At 34.6% G+C, this 26,523-nt stretch overlaps 1 protein-coding gene and 1 long non-coding RNA gene across 2 annotated transcripts in view; one reads left to right on the plus strand and one right to left on the minus strand.

Moving 5' to 3' along the window:
• Nucleotides 1-17,903, minus strand: part of LY86 (lymphocyte antigen 86) — a 136,249-nt gene extending 118,346 nt beyond the window's left edge. The window contains exon 1 of the mRNA XM_051970732.1: nt 17,724-17,903. Within this exon, the coding sequence (XP_051826692.1) occupies nt 17,724-17,844 (121 nt within the window). The 5' untranslated portion in view covers nt 17,845-17,903. The remainder of the gene's footprint in view (nt 1-17,723) is intronic.
• The window catches only part of LOC127544204 (uncharacterized), a 106,744-nt gene that overhangs the window by 50,194 nt on the left and 30,027 nt on the right, over nt 1-26,523 (plus strand). The gene's annotated exons all lie outside the window — the stretch shown is intronic.

A 26,523-nucleotide genomic window follows, 5' to 3' on the forward strand; every position in this document is an offset into this window, starting at 1 on the left:
GGCAATGTGTCCCTCTGGATGAAAAAAAGAAAGGAAAACACAATTTTTTTTTTTTTTTTTTTACTAAATGACAAAAGATATGTGCTTTCTACTGCTTTGTTTAGGTTCAAATCCTTTAGAATTTTCAAAATCTTTACAATTTTAAAATAATAGCACAGAGAGGATCAAATCAAGAAGATCAAGTCTTCTTATTCTCTGTTCCCATCTAATATTTCTGGGATCATGTGCCATATTTTCTTCTAAACTCAAATGTACAAGTTTGGTTTGAATGTACAAGAATAGATTAAATTACCTTTTACATCTGTTGCATTTGAAAGCTCAAAGTCAAGTATGGCTATAGCATTTATGATCTCAAGTTTGTTTATTACTTTCTGTACCCCTACCTTCACCTCTTTCCCCTCGTCATCCCAGGAGAATGTAAACTCCTTGAAGTCAAGAAACAATTTCGATTTTCTTATCTTTTATCTCCAGTCAGTACAGCGCCTGGTACATAATAAACATTAAATACTTGTTTCCTTGAACTGAATGATCTGAAAACATAGGCATACATAGTGCCCAAATAGCCCCATATATTGGTAAAGGTTATTTTTATAATGAACAGAACATTTTCCCTACTACTTGAAAAACAGCAGCAATGGGATTTCATTTGTAGATAATCATGGATTCATAGAATTTCAGAACTAGTTCAGGGGCTTTCAAAGTATGGTCCAGGGATCCCTAGAGGTCCTTGAGACTCTTTCAGGAAATTCACTAGGTAAAACTATATATGTAACATTAATAAGACATTATAATTTCTAAAATGGTGAATGACATATAATTCACAAAACAAAATTCTTTGAGGGGAAGAGGTCTTCAAAAATTTTTATGACTATAAAGAGGACCAAAAAGTTTGAGAATTCCTGGTCTACTTCGGTTTCTCATCTTAAAGATAAGGGACCTATACCTAAAAAGGATTAAGTAGTCTGCCCAAGTCACACAAGGATTCTTAGCACTCAGTCTAGGATTTATCATGTTTAAAACAACTCACATTTTTATAGCACTTTACATTTTTCAAAACTATTTGCATATATTATATATGCATATACATATTTACATTACCTTAGTCCCATGGCCTCTTGGTCAGGTAGATATGAAAAGCATTCTACCCCCATTTTACAGATGAGAAAATCAAAACTTGATGAGGTTAAGTATCTTGTTCATTCCCTTAGAAAGTTTATTTTGGCAACTAGGTGAGGGATAGATTGGAGAGGGGAGAGACTAGAAGAAAGAAGAACCAAATTGAGACTTTTTTTGCCAACAATCTGGGCAAGACATGATGAAAACTTGGTCTAGGATGGTAGATACATAAATGAAGAGGAGAGATGAGAGAGATGCTATGAGGGTCTAAGTTTTATCTCTGTTCTGTACAGCATTAATCCTTTTGTCTCTCTCTGTCATTCACTAGACATAAAGAAGGATGTTATGCGCTCCTACAAATGATAGTGGAGCCAGGCCAGGCATTGGTTGTTCTTTTTTAGAAATTTGATGATTTCCTGATGAGTTGATGATGGTTACAGAGACTATTTCATTCTCCAAAATTTTTTTTTGGATAATTTAAGACAGATTCTAGTCCAAAGATTAGCAGAGTGAGATAGAAAGAAAAAAAAAAAAGGAAAAGAGAAGGGGAAAAATCCAATGATAGAGTACCAACAAAAACACTCATTCTTTTTCTTCCTGACAGACCCTACCATTTGGGAATTTCTATTGAAGTATAGATGGTTCCTGAGAGATTGAATAATTTACATAGAAATGCCCTTACATAAGAAAAAAAACTCTGCAAGGTACTAATTTATTAGGCCATTAATTTTGTGGTAATTATTGGCAGAAAACACCATGGAGGTAGATTTGAATTCAATAATGAAGTGGGTAGGATTCTGTGTTGTTTCTGGATCTACAATTGAGTTAAATTAAACATTCTCCTTTCCTGGAGTGGGGGAAGTGAAAAGAGGGCAAAATGAGAAAGACGTTTTGGGATGGGAGGGGGGTTTCCAAAGATGAAGAGAATTTCATAGCCAGGTGTGTTGGTACATGTCAGTAACCCCTGCTACTAGGAGAGGCTAAGGCTGGTGAATCTCTTGCCCATTTTTGTTTTTCTTGTCAACAAAATAGTCTAGACTAGTATGTCTCAAACACTTTAAGGGAATCTTTAAATACTCCAAATTTGTTTTTTTTTTTTTTTTTTTGTTTAAGTGAAATTTATATCTTTTGTTAATTTTCATTAAAAATAATAATTTTATAGGATTTTACTACAAGTGTTCTGCAAAATGTTTGTTTAAACTGAAAGGGTTGAGAGGCAGAGTCAAGATGGTAAAGGCAGAAACTTGCCCAACCTCACCTCCAAACTACTCCAAATTTCTTTTAAAAATGACTCTAAAGAGATTTGAGTTTCAGAACACCCCAAAAGACAGAGTAGAACATTTTCCAGCAGAAGGCAACTTCAAAGCTCAGCAGAAAAGACCTGTGGAACCAGGGTGGGAATTCAGCATGCAATGGCTGTTCAAGTTGTGCCAGCACAGCCCCAGGCCTGGCCCTGGCTCCAGAATCAGTAAAACAGGACTTTGTTGCTTTAGAACACTAGATCTTACAGCTACACTGGGGTGGGGACACTCCTAACAATTCCAGGGCAGAAAAAGAGGGCTTATGGTCAGGTCCGTTGAAGGATCTCTGAAAAACAGCTGCACAAAATCCCCGAAGCTTGGGATAGTGAGCTCTTCAACCTGAAAACAGATCCTTATTTTAACAAAAAGTTAAAAGTCAAGTAATAGATTAGGAAAATAAGCAGACAACAAACAACATTTCTGATCATAGAAAATTATGATGACAAGGAAGATCAAAACACACACTCAGAAGATGATCACAAAGTCAAACGATTAAATCCAAAGCCTACAATAAAAATAAGAATTGGGCTCAGGCCATAGAAGATCTCAAAAGGAATTTTGAAAATCAAGTAAGAGAACTAGAGGAAAGATTTGGAATAGAATTGAGAATGGTACAAAAGAAAATATAAACTGAAGAGTTCTACTACTTATAAAAAATTGTAGAATTTCTACATTAGATAGTAATGCAATGAGATAGATTCAAAAGTAGTTGAACAAACCTAACAAAACTTTTCTAATATTTAGATTCAGTTACTTTGTACAAGATATGTATATTAAACACCTTTTATGTATGAGGCAAAGGACATTGTAACATAGTGGATAGAGAACTGGTTTTGGAAGAAATATAGAAAAGTTCTGCCTCTTACTTACCTGCTACATAACCATGAGAAAATCATTTCTCAGTGACTATTAGACAATAGTCTCTCTAAAATTATTGTATTCAATTGTTTATTTGTAGCACTGGAAGATTTTCAGACTGTGAGTTCCCTACACTGATGAAATCCTCACTTCAAACCAGATCCTACCTCTTCTTTGCCCCAAATAAATTATATGGTATTGTGCTGGGTGATGAAAATATCAAGATAAAATGCCAAAATATCGCTGCCTTCCATTGACCACACATAACACCATATACCAAGATAAGGTTGAAATGGGTCCATGATTTAGACATAGTGATATTATAAGCAAATTAGAAGAACATACGATAATTTAGTTGCCAGATTTGTGGAGAAGGAAAGAATTTGTGACCAGAGAAGAACTGGAACTCATTATTGAATACCAAATAGATAATTTTGATTATATTAAGTTGAAAAGTTTTTGTACCAACAACACTAATGCAGACAAGATTAGAAGGGAAGTAATTAATTGGGAAAACATTTTTATATTTAAGCATTCTGATAAAGGCCTCATTTCTGAAATATAAAGAGAGTTGACTCAAATTTATAAGAATTCAAGCCATTCTCCAATTGATAAATGGTCAAAGGATACAAACAGAAAATTTTCAGATGAAAAATTAAAACCATTTCTAGTCATATGAAAATATGCTCTAAATCACTGTTGATCAGAGAAATACAAATTAAAACAACTCTGAGATACCACTACACACCCGTCAGATTGGCTAAAATGACAAGAAAAGATAATGCGGAATGTTGGAGGGGATGTGGGAAAACTAGGATATGAATACATTTTGGTGGAATTGTGAACAAATCCAGCCATTTTGGAGAACAATTTGGAACTATGCTCAAAAAGTTATCAAACTGAGCATACCCTCTGATTCAGCAGTGTTTCTACTGGGCTTATATTCCTGAGAGATCTTAAAGGAGCAAAGGGGACCCACATATGCAAAATGTTTGTGGCAGCCCTTTTTGTAGTGGCAAGAAACTGGAATCTGAGTTTGTGCCCATCAATTGGAGAATGGCTGAATACGTTATGGTATATGAATGAACAATAATATTGTTCTATAAGAAATAATCAGCAGGATGATTTTAGAGAGGCCTGGGGAGACTTATATGAACTTATGTTAAGTGAAATGAATAAAACCAGGAGATTATTGACCACAGCAACAACAACATTGATGTATGTGACTCTTTCCAACAATGAGATGATTCAGATCAGTTCCAATAATCTTGTGATGAAAAGAGCCATCTACCCAGAGAGAGGACTGTGGGAACTGATTATGAACCACAACGTAACATTTTCACTCTTTTTCTTGTTGTTTGCTTGCATTTTGTTTTCTTTCTCAGTTTTTTCCTTCTTGATCAGATTTTTTTTGTGCAGCAAGATAACTATATAAATATGTATACATATATTGAATTTAACACATATTTTAACATATTTAACATGTATTACCTACCATCACTAGTGGGTGAGGAGAAGGAGGAGAAAATTTGAAACAAAAAGTTTTACAAGAGTCAATGTTGAAAAATTGCCCATGCATATGTTTTGTAAATAAAAAGCTTTAACAAAAAAAAAGAAAGGAAAAAAAAAAAAACGGCATTAGCAACCTCAACCTCCCCTCCCCCAATAAAATATATGTACCTTCAAAGAACTTATATCTTGCTGTACATAATGAATCATTTTTTCATTTTTGTAAAACACTTCATTTGTATGTGATCTTATCTGAAATTGACAATGAGCCTGGGAGGTAAATAACAATAGGCATTATTGTCTCCATTGTAGAGATGAGGCAATAATCAGCATATTTATCTTCTTCAGGAACAGATCAAGTCAAACTAATTATTTTACCTTATTTTTTTTTTCTGATAGGGTTGTTATTTATCTACAGTCACACCAAAAGTAAATGGACTCAGCTTTTCTCAATCTGGATCCACTGTCTACATAGAATCTGCCAAACTATGTTCGTGTTGGTTTGGAAGGATCTCTTTAGTGGAATTCCCCATTGAGATGTCATTGGCCACCTGTTTTTTTATAATTTTTATTGATTTGGATGAAGGGATAGATTATATGCTTATCACATTTTTCAGAAGACATAAAGCTAGGAACATGTTGGATGCCAGGTTATAATGTGAATCCGATTCATAAAATAAAATTTCATAGGAATAAGTGTTAAATTTTGTGCCTGGATTAAAAAAAAAAAACAAAAGCTTTACAAGTCAAGATGGCATGATATTTTCTCAAAACATCACTTTTTTTTAAAATTTTATTTAATAATAACTTTATATTGACAGAATCCATGCCAGGGTAATTTTTTTTACAACATTATCCCTTGCACTTGCTTCTGTTCTGATTTTTCCCCTCTCTCCCTCCACCCCCTCCCCTAGATGGCAAGCAGTCCTATATATAAAACATCACTTTTCTTGAAAAAAAAAAACTTTGTTATAGTAAGCTTGATAGGAATTAATAGGGTGATATGAAAACCCAAATAACTAGTCTTAGGCCACATTAAATGAAGAATGGCATCCAGGGCTAGAAAGATAATAGCAGTTCTGAGTATCTCTCCCGTCATATTTTATCTATACTATCGTGTTTAGCTTTGGGTATCATATTTTAGGATGGTAGCTGGTAAACTGGAGATGGTTGATAGTAAAAACTCTTTAAGTTCATGCCAAATGAGGCTCAAGTTGAGGAGATAACCCTGAAGAAGAGATAACTTTGGGGGTACATGAAAACATTTTCAGATGTTTTCAGGGTATTTTTGTGTGCCACAGCTTAAATTTGTCCTGCTTGATTCTAGTTGTTGAATAAGTTGAATAATTAGTTGAAATTGCAGAGATAGGTTTTGCCTGAATGTTAGGAAAATCTTTTCATAATTTGAGCTATCCAATATGAAAAGTAGTAACACTCCTCTGGTAGGAGTCACTGAGCAAAAACTAAATGACCACTTATCCAGTGTGTTATAGAGGAAAACTAGACACAATAGAGAGTATAGATTGAACTGGACAGAGGTACTAAATTTGGATTTAGTGAATTTGTTTTAAAAATATTTTGATAATTGTATTTTAATTATTGATTAACTTTGTAATCCTAAATGTTTTCTTTTATGCAATTAAAAAGAGAATTTTGAAAAAGAATCCATAAGTTTCACCTAATTGCTGAAAAAGTCCATGACTCCAAAAAAATTTTAAGGATTCTTGAAATGGAGGGAATTTGAAGTTCCTTCCAATTTGGACCTTCTGTCATTCTGGGGAGAAGAGTTTAAAAGGCAGGCATCAGCTGGATGTTTTAACTATGTGTTGGTTTAAGAGTTCATCAGTTACCTGTGCTGCCTCCCTTTAGTCCCTCATTTCCCTGATTTATAAAATAGCATAATGAAAAGAATATTAGATTTGAAATCAGAACGCTGTATCCAGATATCAGATTTAATACTAGCTAGCTATTTATAACCTTGGATATAGGTATCAGTTTTTTCATCTGTAAATTAATTCTAAATTATCTCTGCAGTTCCTTTCAGTTCTAATCCTATGATTGTAGAAACTATCAGAGTTTATGTTCTGCTGCTGTAATTTTCAACAATCCTGATTTGCCTCATGATAGAAAAGGCTATTCTGACTCTCCTATTACTTATGTGGGTCAAGAAGACCAATATTCAAATCCCATCTTTGGCACCTATTAGTTTTGTGATCATGGACAAATAACAACTTCTATGAGCCTTGATTTTCACATATGTAAAAAGAAAGAAAGATGTGGATATAATGGCTAGAATGATGGATTTGGAATCAGGAAAATGTGAATTCAAATCTGACCTCAGATACTTTCTAGTTATGTGATCCTAGGCAAGTAACTCTGTTTGCCTCAGTTTCTTCATCTGGAAAATCAACTGGACAAGGAAATGGCAAGCCACTCCAGTGTCTTGGCCAAGAAAATCCCAAATGGAGTCATGAAATGTTGGGCATGATTGAAATGACTGAACAATAACAAAATCACTAATGTTGATGCTTATGATTTTTATCTCCTCTCCAGAGCTTCTGGGAATTTCATGGATCTTTTCTATCATAGGAGTGTATAGTGGTAAATTTTAATAACTGTCTGTTTTGGGGGAAAGTATACATCAAAGTTTTAAATTTAATTTGTCTTATTAACATTTTCCCAACCTTTTCTTAAGCCTAGACAAAGAAAACAATAAATCAAATTCTGACTTGTAGCTTTTGCTGACTTCTGATGTATAAATGTTTACATTGAAAATTTAATAATCAGCTCTTCCAAGTTATTTTGAAGTGCCTCCAATATACTTAGGCTCTATCATCACCACTGAGATTATCCAGGACCCTATCTGCTTCAACTTTGATTTCAGGCACCTGATTCCTGCTAGTCTGGTATAGAAAAGGGAGAGTGGATATGATTTGATCCCTATTAGGGTAGTCTTCTAATCCAATTAAGTCATTTTCCAGATGAGTCCAAAGAGGCAACATGCCTCACTCAAAGTCACAGTGGATGCTTGGTAGAAGGGCTGGGATTCAAATTAAGGGCCACTAACTACAAATGCAATGCTCTTTCAATTTCTATCTTCTGTCTCTAACATAAAGTGGAATCCTTGATAGGAAATATCACAGCCAGGTGACAGTGAATAGAGCCCTGGGCTTGGAATCAGGTAGTTCAAATCCTTCCTTAGATCTTTACCCATTGATATGACCCTCAGTATGTCCCTTAATTTCTTTAAGTTTCATTTCTTCATTTATAAGGTAGGGATAATAAGGTTCTAGTATGATTATATATACATATATATATATATGCATATGTAATGATTTTTAAACCTTGGAGTGTTACATACATGTAACAATGATGATGACTAATGTGTTTCTATTATCTCAAGATAGAGTTTGGAGTATGTTTTCCCATAGAAACAATGTTCTATTAGGAATGAGAAAAGTAATTCATTTTGGACCCCTACTTTATTCCTATCAGTAGTAATCAATTCGAAAGAATCATATCAGAGTTCTATATATATAAGGCCCCAGAGCTGTAAGCTGCAGATTCTAAATTCACTTGCTCCTCTATAGGAAGTTAGCTTGTTTTGCTTGCCATTGTTACCAAGCCCAATGTGGCAGAGATCACAACTACATGGAAAGTCCCCCCAAATATTTTTGTACCTTTGGACCAATCACTTGTCTAATAGGATCAGATGACCATTTATGACTACTTAGGTTACTGATTGTGATAGCTTGTACTGTTTCCTTCTGCTCAATATCTTATATAAAGACATTCCTTGCTTCACCCAAATTATGACCCTGCTGCCATTATTTTGTTTATTCAATGGAATTATTCCATATTTAGTATAGCTGTTCCAGAAGCTGGACATCTAGTCCTATAAAAATAGGGTCCTGGAAGGAGGAAGCATCTCAGATCATGAAGATCTGATGTCCACTTTATTAGAGGAAACTATGGATCCTTTAATAAAGTAGCATTAGCTCAGAACTTTGCCTCAGTCTTTCTTATTGTATATGGGATAATTTTAATATTCATAGTACTATAATAAGTATTTATACATTAAGTATAATATTGGTTAAGTGGGCTTTTGTGGACTAGATTGGTGACTTAATTTCTAGTCCTCAAGAAATTGGTCAGAGTATACTCCCTAGTGAAAGATCTCCAAATGTCTTTCCCTCCCTATTGACAGTTTAGAGTGTGTGTATGTGTGTGTATGTGTGTGTATTGGGGGGAGGAGGCTGGGAGAAGAAGTTTGACAAAGACATGTTCACTCTTTCTTCCTCAAAGTCTTTCTCTCATTGTCTCATCATGACATGAATGTTGGTTTGTTTAAAACTTCAGTAGTAGAATGTAAACTCTGAGATCTAGCATTTTGGAAAGGCTTGAGGTATGACTGTAGAAAAAAGACCAAGTCTGTTTTCTGAGGAACAAACTAGCGAACTACAGATAGGCACATTACTGATATTTGCAACTCATGAAACAAAGGAAAAAAATCAATGTGCCTTAGTTTTATGAGCCCCTTTCTTCTTCTGCAGTGGAGGAAAGATAGGAAAATGAGGATGCTATGAATCAAACAATTTCTAGATTGTCAATAAACAAGAATTTGGCTGTTTTTAAAAACATGAAATCTTTGTCCAATGACCAAAGAGAGAATGTATTATTTGAAAAAAAAAAAAGAATCATAATCAATTGTATCAATTCCTTTTTTATAAAAACAGAAGGAAAGTTGTAGCTTTGTAGAAGAATTGGCTCATACTTTTTGGGGAGGCAAAAAAAGAAATTGGCAAAGAGGGTTTTACTATATGCCCAGAGGCAACTAGAGACATTATTTCAAGGGATATTTGGTTATCAGATATTGCAGAACTAATTATAAATATTTTCAAAAAGACTTATAAAAATTTCAGATTATGCACAAAAATTGGTTGCTGACTACAAAGAAGTGGAGTAATTCTATGAAAACTTGGACAAGACTCTCCAAACCAAATCAACATATATTCTGACACTTGGTGGCTTCGAGTGCACAGGTGAAAATAGGTGAGAGTGGGGAGGAACATATTGAAAATAAAATTCAAAAGTATAGAAAGTGAGAAGTCAAAGATTTTGTAGATTACAAAGAAGCCTCAGACCTCTACAATATTTCTTTGAAAAAACAACAACAACAACAACAATAAGCAGAAGTAGTAGATTCTGGAAATAATGAGAATTAAATGGCCCAATAAAGAATGAACTAGACTATATTTTTATGGATAGGAATAAACTTATGATTTAAGTAGGAAGTATCCTGTGTAGCTTTCTATATAGAATCAGATGAACAATTCATCAAAGCCAAGTTCAGAATTATTAAGACAAAGAAGAATTAGAAAAATATGTAACATTATAATTGAAATAACGCTGAACTATTTAAACACATAATTTAAAATGTAAAAAATAAGTCAATAGAAATACATTGATATGAATTATAATAATTTTATCTAGCATTTTAGGCAAAGTAAATTAATTGCCACAAAGAGATTTAAATAGCCTACAAAGCATCTTAAATAAGTAAATATCTGACAAACATACAGAGAGGCCAAAGGCAAAACTGAGTTAGAATGTAGGTCCATTTGTAAGAAAAATTTATGAATAATAAGGAGTACTATCATCTCATAAAACAGAAAAGAAAATACAATGAGTCTAAAGAAAACTTGCTTAGCAAGATATGCAACCAGGAAAAGTCATCTCAAAGGCACTGAAGGATGAAAACAGAAAGAATATTATAAATAGAAGAAAAAATGGAAAAGATGTGTAAAAACAAAGTACTTTCTCTATGAAGGATACTGGAATCACCACAGTTGTACCTTAGCATCACAGTCCTAAATATAATTTTAGAGGATATAGGAATGACTTGGAGAAAAGCAGATAGATCAGATGAAAAGATCTGAGTATAATTGCTGAGGTATCCAGAGACTGATACATACGTTAAATAGGGGAAAGAACCAAAAGTGTGGGGTAAAATATCAAATTTTAATAAGAACAAAAGACAATTGGACAATGCCAATGTCCTCTCTATGTGCTTACTCTTCTATTTCTGAGTCATTTATACATGAATTGAGTGCATATTTAATGAATTTAATTAGTGAAAAAGAAGGCTTGTAAAGGTGTTATTTAACAATAAACCACGAGTCTTTACCATTTCACAATTAACTGAAACATATAGAGAATAAATATACTATATTATGGGAAGGCTTATTTTATTCCATAAATTAAAAATAAAACATTTTTTTAAAAGAGACAATACAGGCAATGAGGTGGATAGAGTGGATAGAGGGCTGGGTCTGGTATCAGAAAGATTCATTTTCCTGGGGTCAAATCCTGCCACCTCAGGCATGTACTAGCTGTGTGATCCTGGGCAAGTCACTTAACCTTGTTTGTCTTTAGCTCCTCATTTACAAAATGAGCTGGAGAAGACAATGACAAACCACTCCAATATCTTTACCAAAAAACAACAACAAAGAAACAAAAGCCAAAAGCCAAAAACTAAAAATGGGATCACAAAGAATTGGACATTACGGAAACAATTGAGCAGCAATTTTGAAGAGGACCAGAACGACATCATTATGTTACAATCGAGTTAGTGTGTCTGACAGTGGCCGATCAGGATAATACAAGCTCAAAATGCTCTGCCACAGGTCAGACACAAGTAATCTATATGAGAATATAAGATGTCATTGTGCATTATTACTTCTTAATTAAAAAAAAACACAAAATTTGATTCAGTAGAACAAAGCAGCATTACTTTTAAAGGATGTGTATGTGTATGTGTGTGTGTATGTGCATGTGCACATGAGAAGTGTGTGTATGTGCTTTACAAGGTGTCTCCATATAGCAAATCATTCAAGATTCCTAGGAAGATATAACAAAAGAAATAATTTTGTTCAATGACACTGATAACAAACATCAGGTCAAGCATAAACAAGGAGCTATGTACTCAATGACACTATCTGCAATTATGATGGAGGAGATACAGCACAGAATTTAGGTAGAAGAGCAATGCCCTCTGATTAGTGGCATCCTTCATGTGCTCTTGCTTGTAAATGACATTGTGGTGATTGCATCTAGCCACAAAACATTGCAAAATATTCCAAGAGAGATGTGAAATCACTTAAAAGAGTTTGACCTGTTCATTCATACAGAATGAAGACCAAGCAAATGAAGAATGTTTCTTGCCCAGATTTCAATAACGTATTTGGATGTAAGCCCCTATTTACAAATAGAAATTTGTGAAGACCAAGTTAGTACCCTGCATACCTTAGAATCAGACAGAGTCAGGAGAAGCAAAAGTCCTTATAGGTCTTTATTCTTGGTCTTTAGGGATAGAAGTAAACTGGATGGATGCAGAATCTCTATGACCTCATTTTCCCTTATCTACCATCAAAGTGACTCTGGCTTGTCTTACTCCATCCCCTAATTCTTCCCATAATTCTCTATATACACCAAAAGATGGAGCTGGCACAGAATAGTGAGAAGGGCCATTTCCCAAGCATATGCTAATAAAGTATTGTCCAATTGGTAATTAGCCTTAAGTGCTCAGTTGTCCGACCTCAGTGTATCAACTCAGATTTTCAGCCCTTGACAGAAATTGCCCATCAGAATGTGTATCTTGGAGAAGTAATGTAGAAGGACCATAATCCCAGATTTGAAAGAAGAAAGAGAGTAGGATGGATTGCTTTAGGGAAATTGCAAAGTCTTATCAGTGATATCAAGCTGGGAAGCAAAGGCTCATCATTTCAATATTAAAATTAAAAGGAGAAATCAAATATAATTGTCTCTGAAAATGTAACAGTGACAATTACTATGAGCTCCAATATATGTAATTTAGGAGAACATGAGTAAAAGGTGTCATCAGGGAATTATATGGTTGGAAGAGAAGATGAGGTGATCATATGACAAGAGAATATCTATTTAGTGTCCTCCACTGCCACTCTCCTAATATGAGAAACTGAAGACATCCTGTAATACATTTTTGAGAGATCATTGACGAAAGCTGCATGAAATAGGCAGGCATGAATGATTGGGGTCTGCATTGTTGGAGGGAATTCCTCAACTGCAGAAATCCTAGACTCTTATGAATCCTAGACTCCTGTGTCAACATGTATTTATGGTGACCATTCCTTAAGATGCCCGGTCTACTAATAGACAGGAGGTTTCTGAAGGCTGAAACCTTTTTATAGACTATAGCTAGGGTATTAAAAGGAATTCATATTTTAACCAGATCAGAAAGGAACTGATGCATCAGAAGACTGTTATCATGACTCCTTTTTCTATTGCATTGGTTGGAGAACTTTCTCACCTTTGAACAAGTACCATATGTTCACCTTTCTTCTTATCTCCTGAGTAAAGAAGTGAATGGTATTCATAGTTTCCATTGAAACTTCACAAAGCCCTTTTCTATGTTATCATTTCATATTTTGAGTAAATAAAAAACTGCACTTGATAACTTTTTCTTTTGCTTGTTAATTAACTATGTACAAATGATCAGCATGTTTATTAAACTTTTTCTGTCTTAATATTATTGCATACTCATGGCATATTCTTTGTCTCCAAGCCCCATACTATACTTCTACTGACCAATTGGCCTTATTAATATCCATAGTCATCATTTAATCTTACTTTTCTCTCCATCTACTTCCCAAGTACATCAAACATTGATAATTATTTCTATCCTTTTTCACAACAAGCTTTTCCAGTGTTCTCTCCCTCCCTCCCCCCAGAAAGCTCTACCTCTTGTGAGGGAGGCAACATGGTAAAGTGGGGGGAAAGATTGAATTTGGAGTCAGAAGACTTGCATTCAAATCCTGGGTCTGTTTGCTATTTATTGCTCTACAACCTCCTTGGTTTCCTTATTTATAAAATAAAGAGAATGATGCTTGCAACTCTATTCTCCCAGAGTGATTAGGCAGATGACATGGCATTATAATTGTGAGTGTATTTTGTAACCACAAAGCAATATGTAAACAAAGTATGATTGTTCCTTTCTTCCCTAAGATTTTTAGATCAATACAATCTTATGGTCTAGATCAAATCTACTTGGAGTCCTCTGTCTCTTTTATCTTGCTATTCTGCACATCCTTTTACTCTTGTCTCTGGCATTTCCATCATTGGCCCCATTTCCCATGCTGGATCTTTATAGTATAACAACATTAACTACTAGAGCATTTATTATAAATTAGCAATAAACTTAAAAATGAATCTTTTTATAATGAAGAAACAGGTTGAGAGAAATGAAATCTCTTGCTTGAAGTCATGCAATGAGTTTGTGGTAGAGCTAAGATGGAATATGTAATTGGGAATCTATGTGGAAATTCGGTCCTTTGTAGTGAAACATCCTGTAATGGCTTAGGAGTCAGATAATCTGGGTTCAAAATATGTCACAATCTGTGTGATTTGGGGCAAATCATTTAACACCATTTGGCTTCTATTTCATTTATAAAATGAGGAGAATGGACTAGATTGTCTCTGAAGTTTTCTTTCTAGTTTTAAAACTGTGATCTTATAATTCTATTACCCTAGGGTATATTGGTAAATGTTTAACAACTGGCTCTCAAAAAAAAAGTTTGCCTGCTATATTTTAAGTTATATCTGCATTATTAATATTTTCCATCATTTTCATAAACCTAGACAATCAATAAAACAATAAATCAAGCACTGATTTGTATAACATTTACCGATTTCTGAGATGTAAATGCTTATACTAAACATTTAACAATCAATCAGTTCTCTTGGGTCTATTCACTTGGTTCCAAAGCACCAAAGCATATTATATTATCCCTTTGAGAAACACAAACACAAGGCCCTGGGTCCTTTTAGAAGTGGTGTTATAGTTCTTAAACTTAGGATTTTATACTCATTATTTCTTGCTAAGTAATGGGAAATAAAACCTTTCTGTTACCATTTTAATCCAAATATCTTGAGATAGTTTACTGAGAATAGTTTAAGAGGACTCTGGCAATCTACAGGATTTAGAAACTGGCCTGTGATTTCATTAGAGTAGAGATTTGCATTAAGGGAGGAAAATTCCTCTATTATTATATTTTTTTGTGTGATTTACAGTCTTAGAGCATTGCTTAGAAGGATGCTGTTCAAACTCCAATAAAAACAGAGACTACCAATCCATATATAAAGATCTTTGCTGGCTCCATATTGATTTAATTTTAAATTGTAGCATTATCTGTGTTTTATTATATTGTTATTTATTTTGTTAAACATTTCCCAATTACTTTTTAAACTGATTCAGGTGGCAGTAGAAAATGATATGAACATCATAGGATCTGTTGGATACTAAGTTTAAACAACTTTTTCAGAATGTGTCATAGGTGAGGTTTGAACCCAGATCTTTCTGCCTCTGAGGTCAATTCTTATTCACTACACCACAGTGCTCCTAGAAGCTAATATGATAAAATTTAATTCCATAAATTTAATCATTATTTTTAGATTTAAATTTTTGTTTGACAAACACAAGATTGAAGAAGTATGCTTATAAATCTTTTTTTTTTCCTGAAAAAGATTTAAGGTCTTCCCTTGGTGCCAGGTACTTTTCACCCTGGAACATCTATTCACCAATGCCAACCCCTTTGTCCCATTGGTATCCTTGATTCTCTTCCAGAATGAAAGGCAAACAACAATGCTTGCCATATGTTTTGAGGATTTCCATTTTTTGAATGGGCCTAGACTAACCACATTTATTCCCTTCCTTGAAATGCTTTTGCCTCTTCAGACTGCTACCATATTTTCAGATACATATTTTCATCTTCCTAATCTTTGCTCCTCTTTTATTGTTCTGTTCTGGCATTAAACTATAAGCTCCTTGAAGGCAGGGAGTTAGCACAGTACCCAACACATAGTAAGCACTTAATGAATTCTTGTTGCCTTGTCCTTGGTGAACTTCAGTAGTATATACCTCAGGGAAGAAACTCCCTCTCCCAATATGAATCAGCTTTAGAGAACTACCTCTCTTGGCTTGCCCATAGTCACATAGTCAGAGGTGGTCTTGAACAGAGACTTTCCTGGTTCTGAGACCACACTATTCCACTGCTCCCAATGCTGGAAAAATAGAAAAATCTAGATAAAGTAGTCAAGAATCAGCCCAGCATCACATAGTAAAGCTGGGAAACAAACCTAATTCCTTTACTGAATTTTGCCCTAGTTGTTTCACAGTCAGTTAGGAATTTAGAATCTACTCAAGACCAAGTTTTGCCCAAATCAGAACTACTAGTTGGGGCAAAACTTCTTGTTTTACAAAATCATCCTTCTAGAGGAATTCCTTTCTCTAAGCTCTGTTATTCTGGCCAATATCCTGGCTCACAAGAGGAGGTTTCCCAACTGTATCTTGCTGTTGGCCAAAATGGATGGATGGTTATGGATGGATGGTTGTCTACTCTCTGAGTAGAATAAGTCTGAGACTGCTTTCTCCACTTTCTCCTAATACCTCAAGGCAATTAGTCAATTCCATTGACAAGGAATACGTGAGAATAAAAAGGCAAAGACTGGGAGACTGGGAGGCAGGATAACTATGGGACTCCTAATATTGATAATAGCTAATATAATATATAATTCTCTCTCTCTCTCTCTCTCTCTCTCTCTCTCTCTCTCTCTCTCTCTCTCTCTCTCTCTGTCTCTCTCTCTCTCTCTTATTTGGTCTTTAGGACAACACCGTGAGGTAGGTGCTAATATTAGTACTATTTTACAGATAAGAAAGTTTAGAAGAATCTTTGAGATAAGGATGAATTAGACAAAAAAATTTCTGGCCTGCTCATTTGTTTCCAGCATTGTTGTCTCTTCATGTACATAAAAAGAAAGGGATACTTAGGGGTACATCCCATCTGTCCTACTAAAAAGATATAAAAAGTGATAAATGTCACAGTGAAGTCAAGCAGCAAAGAAGGCAATATTTTGGCATTCAAACATTTGTAATTTCTTTTGTGTCAACCTAATGTTCCTCTCCTTTTGGGGTAGGATAAAAAAGAAAAAAAAAAAAAGAAAGACAGTTTAAACTATGTCCTGGATATGCAGCAAATAATTCAACTCCATGATCTTTTAGATAGTAGAATCATTAAAATTTCATTTTGTTGATCTAATTACATCAGGAGTTCAAAAGCAACCAAGAAAATCTGCCCATCCTGCTTTGTATGTCATCTTAGGTGGAACCAAGTTGCACTGGCTTAATGAAAAAACCCTCCAACTCCCTTCCACCCAGGCCAACCTGGAGGGGATTTTCTTCAATCTTTTTAGAGAGCCCAACAAAGAGTGTGGGAAGCATTAGATTCAATATCTACTGAGATCTTGTCCTACATTAAGCTCCAGAATTGTTAGTTATGAGGGAAGGAATCTGTAGACTCTTTCATTCTTTTTGGAATGATTATTAATGTGGAGGAAAAATGATATTTTTACACAAAAAACTACAAAGCTAATAAACTTGAAAAACATCAGTTATACAATCTTCTGTTGTTAAATTGTCTTTGAATTAGGTTATGAGTGCCTTTCCATATTTTAATATAATAAGCAAATATTTTTTAAGATGAATTTTATTTCTTTGAGAATTCCTGTGTAAAAGGATCTCTCTCTTCCCTCTCTTTCCTCTTCCTCTATCTTCCCTTTCTATTCTTCTTTTCCTCATCTTCTCCTTTCTTTTCTTCCTTTACTCTTTCTCCACCTTTTTCTCTCTTCTCTACTATTCCTTTTCATTGTCCCTCTCCTCCTTCCTCATTCGTCTTTCCTTTCCTCCTCTCCTTTTCTTTCCTCTCAAAGGAATGAGACCTGTTTAGACAGTAGGAAAAAAGGATTTGGTGATAGCACTCACCCCCTTCTCTCACTAAGAATTTACTTCCTTTTATTGGCAGCCTTAATTTTACCATAAACACAAATGGATGATTTTAAATATCTCACCGCAACTCTGGTAAAGCAATTCCAATTTGTCATCCTTGCAAGCAGTGTGTGTGGTCCATTTGCTGCTGCAGCTGGGACATAACAAAACCAATGCAACGAACGGAGTCATAAAAATCTTCATGATGGCGGGTCTCAAAATACCATCCAGAGCACCCTCAGACTAACCAGACAAAAAGAGGACTGTTCCTTCACTTCCCCCCTGTAGAGGTGAAATGTTAAGTTTCACTTCTCAAATTTTAAGCTCATGGGGAGCAGGAAGAAGTTGATCGGTTAGCTGAAGAATTTTAACATTGAACCCTAGAGCAGACTTTGCAGCTTAAGACAACAGAGTGATGCCTCATTTGGGCCTAGAGAAGCTGGGAATCTTCCTTTCTAGTTCACATTTAAAGCCTCAGTCAGTGCTACATGATCTCATGCCTCAGGCAATCCCATCCCTGCACTCCAGGAGCTCTTTCTCTGACTGAAGTAAAAATGGAAACTCTAGAGTAAAAAGAAAAAAAAAAAACACAACCTACCATATGTTTTCCATTAGTCAGGTTTGCCCAAATCTCAGGGCATCTTTAATACTTGGACTATAGGTCTGAGATCTGGTTATAATTTGGCACACAGCCCCTTGGCACTGCATCCTCTGGCTGCCGACTGACATTTGGGACCTGGAGTCAGACTGTGGTTCTGTTAGCGTGTTGCTCTCCTTAGGGCTTCAATTTCTCACTTAGTATTATTTTTTCAGCAGTGAATAGTTTGACTGCAAGAATAGTATTTCTTGTGTTTTGACTTATGTTTTGGATGACTAAGCTTAGGGACAGAGTCCTGGACAATGATCAGAGTCTGATCTGTCTGGCTTTAGTAGAATGGCCCAGGTGTGTGTGATCCTACTCAACTCTGTTGGTTGAATGAAAGATCATTAAGGCTGCTTCTAATTTCCATTTAAAACCAAGATATCCTTTCTTCATCTACAAACTTATAAAAATGCATATCCTTGGAATCTATGTGATTCACCTACTCAATACCTAAAATTTCCCCCCAAAATAGGATGCAAACACATTCATATATCTTGCTAGGACTATGAATGTAATAGAAAAAGAAAAATATTTAACCTCCTGATAGATGACTTGAGTTTTTTAAATTTGAATTTTCATGTAGAAATTTCTAGCATATAGTTCAGAATTGGCAGTAATTGAAGCCATACAACTGTTATCTGGGAATGCTCAGATTTTTATCCCTTCTCCAACTCCCAAACCCCAGGCCTTTCCCTCCTGCCTTGTATTTTGGCTGGGTGATCCCTGTGACATGCTTTCATCCAACCACTGAAGTCAAATTATGGGCATATGGTCTTCAAGAATTTTTCTTTTCACTTTCAGCAGAAGTGCCAAGCTCTAGAGGAATTGTCCAAGTTGTATGGCAGTAGAGAAACTAATTTCTACCTGTAATGTGTAAATTTGCTACTTCATATTTCATTGCTGTTATTTAACTACCACCATCACTTAATAATCAATAACTTAACCCCGACCTATAATATCTGAGGTGAATCTTACCAAGTCAGCCTCCTGCATCAATCTGTAACCAGGTGCAAAGAGAGACAAAGAGAAAGATGGTTGCACTGGGTTATGAAACACATGCATATATCAAGTTAGGTAAAAGATGAGTATTATGGATTTGTTTGATTAATTTTCTAATGACAACAAGAATAACTCACTTGGGAAATGGAAGGGTCTGGTTTGATTGGTTTATATCAATAATAAGTTGTCTACAATGCAATTACATGAATAGAAATTAATGGTTTATACTTCATTCTTGGTCCTCTATAGAAGAAAAACATATTACTGAGAGGGTGAAATATTAATAAGCAGAAAGGAAGTTTCAATTTAGGAATGTGGGATAGCAAAGAACTGAAGCTGTTTATGAAAAAAAAAAGGTGGAACTGAGTTTGTTGGGTCTGATTAAAACGCCAGTCAGAGTTGAATGTCATATTCTATCTCTCAATGACCAGAGAGAGAGATTCTTATCTCTATCACATACGGTTCATCATGATGATTTTTGTGCTTTTTTTTGTGGAATCTGAAAGTGAATCTCTTCTCCTGGCATGTTTTGAGCTGATTTGAAATAGTTCACTCATTCATTAAAGCTGGTCCTTCTTATTTCCATTGCTTCTGTACTCTCTGCAGTGGCTGCTGACTAGACCCAGGAGTCTATTAAAGAGCTAATCTTTTGTGACTGTGAGCCAAAAGTAACTCTTTGAAGAATTCTCTAGACTGGAGGAGAAATCACAGGTCAATCTATTTTTGAACAAAATTCACCTTTTCAATATACCTGACAAATTGTCATCCAACTTTTGCTTGAAGACCTCAAGTGGGGTGAATTCATTACTTCCTAATACACCTGGTTATATTTTTAAAAGCTCTAATTATTTGTTTCGTGACATCAAACTTCTAAATATGTTTCTTTGTAACCTCTACCCTTAGAATCTAGTTCTGCCTAGGGGCCAATCAGAACAATAAAATTCCATTTTCTCCCTTTCCCTATGATTTTTCTCTTTATGACTTCATCAGCTCCCAAGGGTTCAATTATCCTCTCTGTGCTCATAACATGTAGATCTATATATAAAGTCCTTGTTTCTCACCAGAGCTCCAGTCCTATATAATGAATTGCCAATTAAACAATTTCAAACTGGGTATAATGTAGGTTTCTCAAACTTAGCAAGTCCAAAACAGAATTCATTATCTTCCCCATCCCCCATTCCATATTTCTTTCAAATTTCTTTATTACTATTGAGACTATCATCATCTTTCTATTCACTAAAGTTTTCCACCTCAATTTCTCATACTCCGCTTTCCCACATATCTAATCAGTTGCAAAGTCATGTCATTTTTAAATTTGTCTTTTAATTTAATAATAAACATAGATAACATTTATATAGCAATTTGAGAACTCTAAAACCCATTATTTGGCATCTCATTTTTTCCTTCCCCAAAACTACAGGGTATTTATCATTATTATTTCTATTTACAGATGAACAAACTAAAGCAGATAGTCACTAAGTGACTTGCCCAAGCTTTTGTAATTTTTTAATTGTAAATTTTCTTTTCATTTAGTTAGTGTTTTATTCCACCCTCACTCTAACTCCCACAGTTACATGTTTTTTTTAACATTTGTTTTTAAAACTTTGAGTTCCAGATTTTCTCCCTTCCTTTCTCTCTGCCCACCCTCATAGAGAAGACAAACAATTCAATACAGGTTATACATATGTAGCCATGCAAAACATTTCTATAACAGTCATATTGTGAAGGAAAACAAAGACCAAAAAGAATTCCCTCAAAAAATAAAGTTATAAAAGTATACTTTAACCTGCATTCAATCACCATCAATTCTTTCTTTGCATATGGAAAGCAGTTTTTTTTTAAATTATTAAATCTTTCAGAGTTGTCTTGGATCATTGTATTGCTGAGAATGCCTAAGTCATTTACAGTTGATTATCTTACAATATTGCTGTTACTTTGTAGATAGTACATTTCACTTTGTATCAGCAAAGTCTTTGTAGGTTTTTCTTTCCTTTTTCTTTTTCTACTTAATAGTATTTTATTTTTTCCACGACATGTAAAGATAGTTCACCTTTATACAATATTGAATTCCATTTTCCCCCCTCTTCTTCTTTCCCCTCATTCCTTTGTAAGACAGCAAGCAATCAATTATAAATTACACATGTACAATCATATCTTATTTCTAAATCAGTCCTATTGTAAAAAAAAAAAAGAGAGAGAATCAGAACAAAAGGAAAACATCACAAGAAAAAAAAAACAAAGCCAAAAATATGAAAATGGTATGCTTTGATCTGCATTCAGATTCCACAGTTCTTTCTGGGCATATGGATAATATTTTCCATCATAATTTTTTTTAGAATTATATTGGATCATTTTATTGCTGAGAAGAGCTAAATCTATCAAAGTTGAACATCACACAATGTTGTTGTTACTTTGTATAGTGTTCTCCTAGTTTGGATGCTGAGTGAAATAAGCAGAATCAGGAAAACATTATATACAGTAAAAGCAACATTGTATGATAATCAATTTTGATAGAGTTAGTTACCTTATTTTAATCTTCACATCATCTCTTGCATATATCCCATTCTTTCTACTCACATGGCTACCACCTTAATTCAAACCCTCATCTCTCTTGCCTGTATTGTTGTTACAACCTTTGCTTTGGAGTCCCTATCTAATGGCGTCTCTTCCTAGTCTAATCCAACTCCCAATACCAAAATATTGATCTTCCTAACACAGAGATTTGTTCATATCAACTCTCTTTTCGATAAAATTAAGTAGTTCTCATTTCATATAGATAGAAATAAAAATTCTGACATTTAAAGGGTTTCATAATCTGACCCTTCCAGTCATCGTTATCGTCATTGTCATCATCATCATCATTACCATTATCACCCTCATCACTGCTTCCACACACTATGTAGTTTTGACATAATGACTTGCTGATCCTGACATACTTTCTGCCTTTGCATTCCTTTCTTTACCTTTAATTCTCTTCTCATAAATGACTCTTAGAATCCTCAGTTTCCTTCAAGATTCTGATCCTACCTACCTAGAGAAAAGAACATGATATTTTATATTTAATGAATGAACATGTACAATTTAACACTTAGAAGTCAATTTTGTTGAGTGAGTCTGCAAGTATCTGGTATCTTAGTGTCTAATATTTGTACAGGTAATCTTTAGAATTTTCCTAAAATAATTCAAATGTATGTTATTCAGTTTTTGGATATACATACAAAGACTCATATACATATATATTAACACATATACATGTACACATGTTTTATATATGTGTATGTATATAAGAATGAATATTACATGTTTCCCCCCTTTCTAGAGGGCAAGGGCTTTTACACTTTTGTATTTGTATCTTGAGTACACTAATTTGTATCTCTAATAGCACTGTGCTTTACAAAGGACAGATATTTTATAAATATATGTAGATTCCATGCGACAAATCTTAAATATTTGAAGACAACTATCATGCTCCCACTGTTTATTCTTCTCCAAACTCTAGTCCCTTTACCTGGTATCAGAGTTGAGACTTTTTACCATTCAGGTGCCCTTCTTAAGATGTGTTCCACACAAGCAATGTCTTTCTTTTTTTAATCTTATTTTTATTAATACATTTCTTATTAATTTTTGTTTTATTAATAAATTTTATTAATTTTTATATTATAAATGTATTTTATTTATTAATACATTTTATTTTTACATCTTCTTTTCCAAATGGATCATTCTTTCTTCCCAAATCCATTGAATCATTCCTGGGAACAAAAATGTTTTTTTTTTTAATTATAGCTTTTTATTTACAAGATATATTCATACATCATTATGAAAATGGTGGCAACCCCTGTGGCAATCCATGAGATTTTCCCATCTAAAAAACAACAACAAAAACCTGTCCACAGATGCTTTATCCTTATTACTCTTTTCAACTGCAATTCTTTTTTTTCTCTAGTATTTTTTTTATTATTATTATAGCTTTTTATTTACAAGATATATGCATGGGTAATTTTTCAGCATTGGCAGTTGCAAATCCTTTTGTTCCAACTTTTCCCCTCCTTCCCCCCACTCTTTCCCCAAGATGGCAGGTTGACCAATACATGTTAAATATGTTAAAATATAAGTTAAATATAATATACATATACACGTCCAGTTATTTTGCTGTATAAAAAAGAATTGGACTTTGAAATAGTGTACAATTAGCCTGTGGAGAAAATCAAAAATGCAGGCAGACAAAAATAGAGGGATTGGGAATTCTATGTAGTGGTTCATAGTCATCTCCCAGAGTTCTTTCGCTGGGTGTAGATGGTTCAGTTCATTACTGTTCTATTGGAACTGATTTGGTTCATCTAATTGTTGAAGAGGGCCACGTCCATCAGATTTGATCATCATATAGTATTGTTGTTGAAGTATATAATGATTTCCTGGTCCTGCTCGTTTCACTCAGCATCAGTTCATGTAAGTCTCTCCAGGCCTTTCTAAAATCATCCTGATGGTAATTTCTTACAGAACAAAAGTATTCCATAATATTCATATATCACAATTTATTCCGACATTCTCCAATTGATGGATATCCACTCAGTTTCCAGTTTCTGGCTACTACAGAGCAGGCTAGCAATGTCTTTCTTAAAATGTGGCACCTCAAATTAACCATGTTAATCCAGATGTGCTCTGATGGGAGAGAGTCTCATCACTTTCCAAAGTCTTTGTCTATGCTTTTCATAGAGAATCCCAAGATTTCATTAGATTTCTTGGTTGCTATATCACATTGTTGATTAATTACTTTGTCTGGCCAGGACTAACTTTTGAATTTTACCTCCAATCCTTCCCAGTTTTGATCTCTGTTGACAATAAAGGGATATATTTCCCTAGAAAGTTTGGTTCATCCTGGTCATTTGATCCAAGGAACTCAATTCCATTTTCCCCCTTGCCAATACAAAATGGCAGCACACCAGTGGAAATCAAGAAGAATCCAGTCTTGGGAGAAGAACTTATGACCATGACAACTCATGGTAACATAAAGGTGCAGAATATGTGACTTGGCTACTAATCATTTAGTTTTATCTTCTCTATAGCCCAGGGTCTGGCCCAAATATGCCAGAATACTAATTGGCCAAGTAAGAAAGACTTCTCTGGAAGATTAATATAATTTCTTCAGTGGAAATGTAAAATGACAATTAGAAAGAAAATTAGGACAATGGAAGCACAGTAGAGAAAGAGACATTCTAAATGATGAGCTTGTTGATGGGCTCTAATGAGTGGCACCTTTTTATACCTACACTGAACACAGTTGAAGCAAAGGGTCAGAAGCTTTAATAATGAGGTACTTAATATTCAGAAATTGAGTCCTTCGACTTTCCTTTAAAGCATTAATGTGCCAGCTCCAATTGTAAGGTTATTACTGAATAAAGTGGGAAAAAAGAACCTTGTACTTTTTAGACAAGCTGCTCTGCCTCTCCTCACCTGGACTTTAATTGTGCTAAAAAGCTCAGGGCCCTGTGGTGTCATTTCTTATTAAAAATGCAGATTTTCACTCCATATATTCTGGCTTATGACATATAAAGCCAATTTCTAACCCCACCAAATTTCAGATTTCTTATCTGAGTTCAAAGGTGCAGAAACTTTATAGGCCCAATACAGTTACAACAGAACAATTTTACTTTTTCAGTTTCTACTGGTAGGTAGTCACTTGAACTGAGATGGGATGTTACAAGAAGAGTAAAGGGAAATATCTTCTCTTAGTAGTGAAGTATAATTCAACAGATACTTTATACAAAGAATATTAAAGGGAGATAACTACAAAGTTCAAATAATGGTATTTTTCTGTCTTCATTGAACTAACAATCATGGGGGATAACACATACACATATAATTAATTGTACTTGGCATTTTCAGGTTTTTTTCCCCTTCTTTGTATTTCCAGCACTTAGTACAATTTCTGACATATAATAATATGTCATAATAATAATATAATATAACAACAAAAATTATATTTTATTATATTATATTACATAATAAAAAGCTTAATCTGCACTTGTTGACTGGCTTACTGATTGACAACTACCTCTTTGTCAATCATTTTAAACATATTCCATTCCATATTGAGTATGAATATATCACAGGAACTTTGTCAAGAGGACATTGACAATTTACAATTGGTTTCCAGTGTTGGGAACTGTCTCCCAAAATGTACAAAATGGGACTCAATAGAACATACTTTTATTTCAGGAGATGGCTTTTTATGCTGGCTTATAAATGAGAATGAGAGGCTATTCTTGGCCCTTTCATCTTTTTGATTTCTTTTTTTTCATAGAAGAAGAGGAGACTGACCAAAATGGCAGGTAGGGAAGAAGCAATGTAACCTATACCCTCCCCACAGCTGGTCCAAAAGCAATATAAGAAGAATGCCAGATAAAATAGTGTTTGGGAAATTCAAGAAGAAAATAAAGGGAGTCATGTTTCTAACATGTTTCCTGTCAGAAATAGGAGCTACCAAGCAGCCATATGACTGTAATCACAGATGATGGTTGCATATTCAATTTTGACTTAGGAAGACACCTGAAGTTAGGCAATGGAATGACCTGGTACTATGTTTCAGGGTAAGAAAAAGTCAAGAATATAGCAGGGATTGGATCAGACTGTAAAGGGAATAGGAATTGGCTTATAGCTGCTATACTTCTAACCCCAGAGCTGAACTGTGGATATAGCATGCACTTAAAAGAGGGTCTACTTTATGGGACTGACCTATAATCTATGCTCCAGGTCAGGGGAATAGTTGTCCATCTAACAAATTCAGCTCAAATGTGTCCTGAGACTGTTTACTCAATAAGGATCAAGAGCTAAAGTAAGTAGCAACAGTATGGCTACTAAATATGTAAAGTTACATACTTAGCCCATAATCTACACTGAGGCTGAAGCTGAGAAACAGCAGCAGGTATCTCTGATGAAAGATGATCATGCTTCTCTGCCGTGCTAAACCTACAGTGTGCAGTAAACTGTACAGTGTACAGTGGTTGACAGGACCTAAGGCCAGCAGCACTCTGTTGGATCTCTAGCCAGGAACAAGTCTTTAATTTTATTGCCCAAATATAAATCAGAGTCAAAAACTTGCAAATCTTTGCTCCCAAAAAGGGAGCAGAGTTTTCCCTAAATTAGACCTCTCAAAGAAGATTGAAAAAATTTAAAATCCCTAGCCTGAGTCACATCTGAGATTCTTGATTCTTGAAAATTCTTGAAGAACATGTTTCTTAATA

The sequence above is a fragment of the Antechinus flavipes genome, chromosome 1, assembly GCF_016432865.1.
Source record: "Antechinus flavipes isolate AdamAnt ecotype Samford, QLD, Australia chromosome 1, AdamAnt_v2, whole genome shotgun sequence".
In the NCBI taxonomy this organism is placed as follows: domain Eukaryota; kingdom Metazoa; phylum Chordata; class Mammalia; order Dasyuromorphia; family Dasyuridae; genus Antechinus; species Antechinus flavipes.